The following is a 3,872-nucleotide window of genomic DNA, read 5'->3' as shown; positions in this document are numbered from 1 at the left end:
AAAAAAAGATAAAATAAATACCGACGCAGAACTATACTTATTTGCATCCCTAATATAAATATAATAACATAAGCAAACATTGCCATTTCAAGGAAAAAAAAAAGGTCACAGAGCATTTCCTTAAACTGGCACTTGTATGTTGGGCAGCATTCGACCAAAAACCACTAATCATATGTTCATATCCAACCACCAAACAAAAAACCAAAACCATCCGCTAATCTTAAGAAAACCAAACGAGAAGAAAAGAAAATGAAAAAAAAGGCACCAACCTTTAAACTTCCTTCCCTCCCGTTCTCCCTCCCTCGTTCTCCCTCCCCCTCTCCTTCCTCGCGCCACAATGGTCTACACAACCCCCCTCTCTCCTCTCCTTCTCTCTCCTATCTCCCAATCCGATGTCTCCACCTCCACCCTACCTCCTCCTCCTAAGCTTCCTCGCTCTCCTTGTCCTCTTTCCACCTCTCCTCCTCGCCTCCTCCTCCTTCCCGCTCCCCACCATCGCCATCGCTGCCGTTGGCGCTAACGCCACCTCCAGGAACCACCTCGCGTGCGCGCTCGTGCCCACTGCTGGGGCGGGGTACGAGCTTTCCTGCGCCAGCGTCGCCAACCGCTCCGCCCAGCCCCACAACTACTCTTACGGAGTCGGCGGCAGCACGCCGTTCTCAGCCGTCGTCGCCGGCGATGGGTACCTCTGCTCCGCCGGACCGACCGAGTCCCAGACGATATCCATGCGGTGGTGGGACCTGAACAAAAGGGAGGCGCCGTCGAAGCGGGTGTACTGGGGCGCGGCGCTGTCCGCGGTGTCAGGCGGCGGGGAGTACGTGTGCGGGCTCGTGGAGCAGAGGATAAAGTGCTGGAGGTGGACGTCCGGGGTGTTACCGGAGGGTGTGGGGTTCTCGGCGGTGGCGGTGGGCGGGGGCTTCGTGTGCGGGCTGGTGGCAGGGACCGGCGAGGTGAGGTGTTACGGGGACGCGGACGCGGTGGGGCGGGAGCCGAGGGGGAGGCACGCCCTGCTGGCGGCGGGGGAGAGACACGCGTGCGCAGTGAAGGCGGGAAGCGGTGAGGTGGTGTGCTGGGGGGAGGCGGCGGCGTTGGCGGCCGCGGCGCCGTCGCCAAGGGTAGTGGGGCGCGCGGTGTCATCGGTGGCGGTGGGCGACGCGGTCACGTGCGTGCTGTGGGGGAACTGGACGGTCGCGTGCTGGCCGGAGGAGGTGGCGGCGGTGCCGCCGTCGGTGGCGCGGCAGCAGTTCGTTGCGCTGGAGGCCAAGGGGAAGGTGGTGTGCGGGGTGCTCATGTCCGACTACTCGCTGGTGTGCTGGGGCGGAGGCGTGGCGGGCGGGATGAGCAAGGTGTTCGACCGGGTCCTGCCGGGACCGTGCGCGCCGTCGGCGTCGTGCCCGTGCGGCGTCTGGTCGGGCTCCGCGCCTCTCTGTGGCGGCGAAGGGGGTGCGGCCATCTGCTACCCCTGCGGTTACACTCCGCCGCCGATGGCGCTGACGCCGACTTCCAATTCGTCGGCGCCGATCTCTCAGTCGAGGGGGAAGCGGCGGCCGAGCGATCTGGTGATCGCGTTGATCAGCGCTGGAATCGGCTCAGGATTCATGGCCATCTTCGCCGCGATATTGGTGGTTTATTGCCTGCGCCGGCGCCTGGGCAGCAGCACTCAGGACTCTGGGCGCATCCACGCTGAGCCGACGGGCCCGGCGCCGCGCGTGGAGCGGCGGCTCAGCGCGCTGCTTTCCAAGGGCCCGAACACGACGGTGGAGCAGTTCCCCCTGGTGTCGCTCCGGGCCGCCACGGGCGGCTTCTCGCCGTCCCACCGCATCGGCTCCGGCAGCTTCGGCACCGTGTACCGTGCGTCCCTCCCCGACGGCCGCGAGGTCGCCATCAAGCGTGCAGAGCACCGCGACCCCAGCGCCCCGTCGTCCTCCTCCGCCGCGGCGCGCCGTGTCAACCACGAGGCGGCTTTTGTCTCTGAGCTCACGCTCCTCTCCCGCGTGAACCACAAGAACCTCGTCCGCCTCCTTGGCTTCTGCGCCGACGGCGGCGAGCGCATCCTTGTCTACGAGTTCATGCCCAATGGCACCCTCCACGACCACCTCCACAAGCGTGCTGCCCCGCTCTCCCCGCCGCTCGCCTCCTGGCCAGCGCGCCTGCGCCTCGCCCTCGGCGCCGCGCGCGCCATCGAGTACATGCATACCTACGCCGTGCCGCCCATCATCCACCGCGACATCAAGTCCCCCAACATCCTCCTCGACACCTCCTGGACCGCCAAGGTCTCAGACTTCGGCCTCTCGTTGCTCAACGATCTGAGTGTCGACGGCGATGACAATGCTAGCGACGACGAGCCATGCGTGACGGCCGGCACGGTGGGGTACATGGACCCGGAGTACTACCGACTGCAGCACCTGACGGACAAGAGCGACGTGTACAGCTTCGGGGTGGTGCTGCTCGAGCTGCTCTCCGGGTGCAAGGTGATACAGAGGTTCGAGGGGAGCGGCACGCCCAAGAACGTCGTCGACGTCACCGTGCCGCACATCGAGGCGGACCGCGTGCATCGGGTGCTCGACATCCGGCTGCCGCTGCCGACGCCAGGGGAAATGGAGGCCGTCGCCTACGTCGGGTACCTGGCAGCCGACTGCGTCAGACCGGCCGGGCGCGACCGGCCCACCATGAGCGAGGTAGTCGGCGTGCTGGAGCGGGCCGTGGCAGCATGCGAGGAGCAGGACGACGGCGGCGATGCAGTGCTGTCGAGGTCGGGCACGGATGGGTCGACGACGTGACGTGGCATGTGGAGGCATGCCATTCCCTGGTGGCAAGAACACGAGGGATTTCTTGAGGATATTTTTTCTTCACTTCCTCCTAATTTTGTAGTTATTTACTATTGCAATTGCTAATATTAGGTACATTCATTAACATTTTGATAGAATGGAAATATAATGGAAATGGAGACTTTCTTTTTTATGTTTACCTGGAAATATTATAGCCTTTAGCCTTTTTTTAGATATATTTTTGGTGAGGCAATTGTCCATTGCCACAGTTTGGTCTGATTTTCTAGTTTTGTGAGGTCTCACTATATTTGATCGTTTTACAATCAAATGTAGTGCCAGAATGGCTCAATATAATGTTCAACTAGTTGCAGCTTGCAAGTACCAGAGAGAAAAAAATAATAGTAAGATGACAAAAATGCAACACAACATTGGATGAAGTACACATATACTCCCCCCTCTCTTTTACTTGTTGCTTCGGACACCGGCACAATTTGTAATACACTTGTTTGAGATTTCTGTATGACCGACGGGTACAAAAAAAAATGAAACAGTACGGAAGTGATCCTGATGATAAATTTACAAACATCATCTCCATACAACAATTCTAAATACCCTTTTAGTTCTGGTGAAAGTTTTAAAATTTCTATTGTATAAGTTTTAGAACTATATATATTCTGCACCGAAGAATTATTATTCCAATTTTGGTGACGTCCTACATGACATCCACGCAACTGCAGAAAGTTTGTAGCAATAGTTTATCTGAACCACTGCCAACTAAACTCACAGCACAACCAAGTGGAGCTGCCATTTCTCTCATGTATTAAATGGTACATTGACTAGACAAGCATAGCCTAACCAATCATCCATTATTTATTTATGGTATTTCTGGCAGCTCAGTAGTCAGTACCATTACACTATCCTGATACCAACCTGCTGCAATTCTAGTACCAGTTGGTGTGCAGTAGTTGCCGCTGTTCTGTTCAGAGGTTTTTCCTCCACGCAATCAGCTGAAGAACGGGTCAGGAAGGAGAGGAAGAGGGAGGAGTACTGGTAGTGTGGAGAGTGGAGCTGTACCAACCGGCCATCTCCTCCTTCCTCATCAAA

General features: G+C 57.8%; 1 protein-coding gene across 1 annotated transcript; it reads left to right on the top strand.

Annotated features, from left to right (window-relative positions):
- The first annotated feature begins 212 nt into the window (after window positions 1-212).
- Window positions 213-2,967, top strand: LOC133924265 (serine/threonine-protein kinase-like protein CCR4). The gene has a single exon (XM_062369724.1). It carries the CDS (start codon window positions 393-395, stop codon window positions 2,778-2,780), a length of 2,388 nt encoding a protein of 795 aa, XP_062225708.1. The 5' UTR covers window positions 213-392; the 3' UTR covers window positions 2,781-2,967.
- Window positions 2,968-3,872: the final 905 nt, after the last annotated feature.

The sequence above is a fragment of the Phragmites australis genome, chromosome 7 (genome assembly GCF_958298935.1).
Source record: "Phragmites australis chromosome 7, lpPhrAust1.1, whole genome shotgun sequence".
Lineage (NCBI taxonomy): Eukaryota > Viridiplantae > Streptophyta > Magnoliopsida > Poales > Poaceae > Phragmites > Phragmites australis.
Note: the sequence above shows the minus strand (reverse complement) of the source record. Positions and strands in the feature narration are given on the sequence as shown.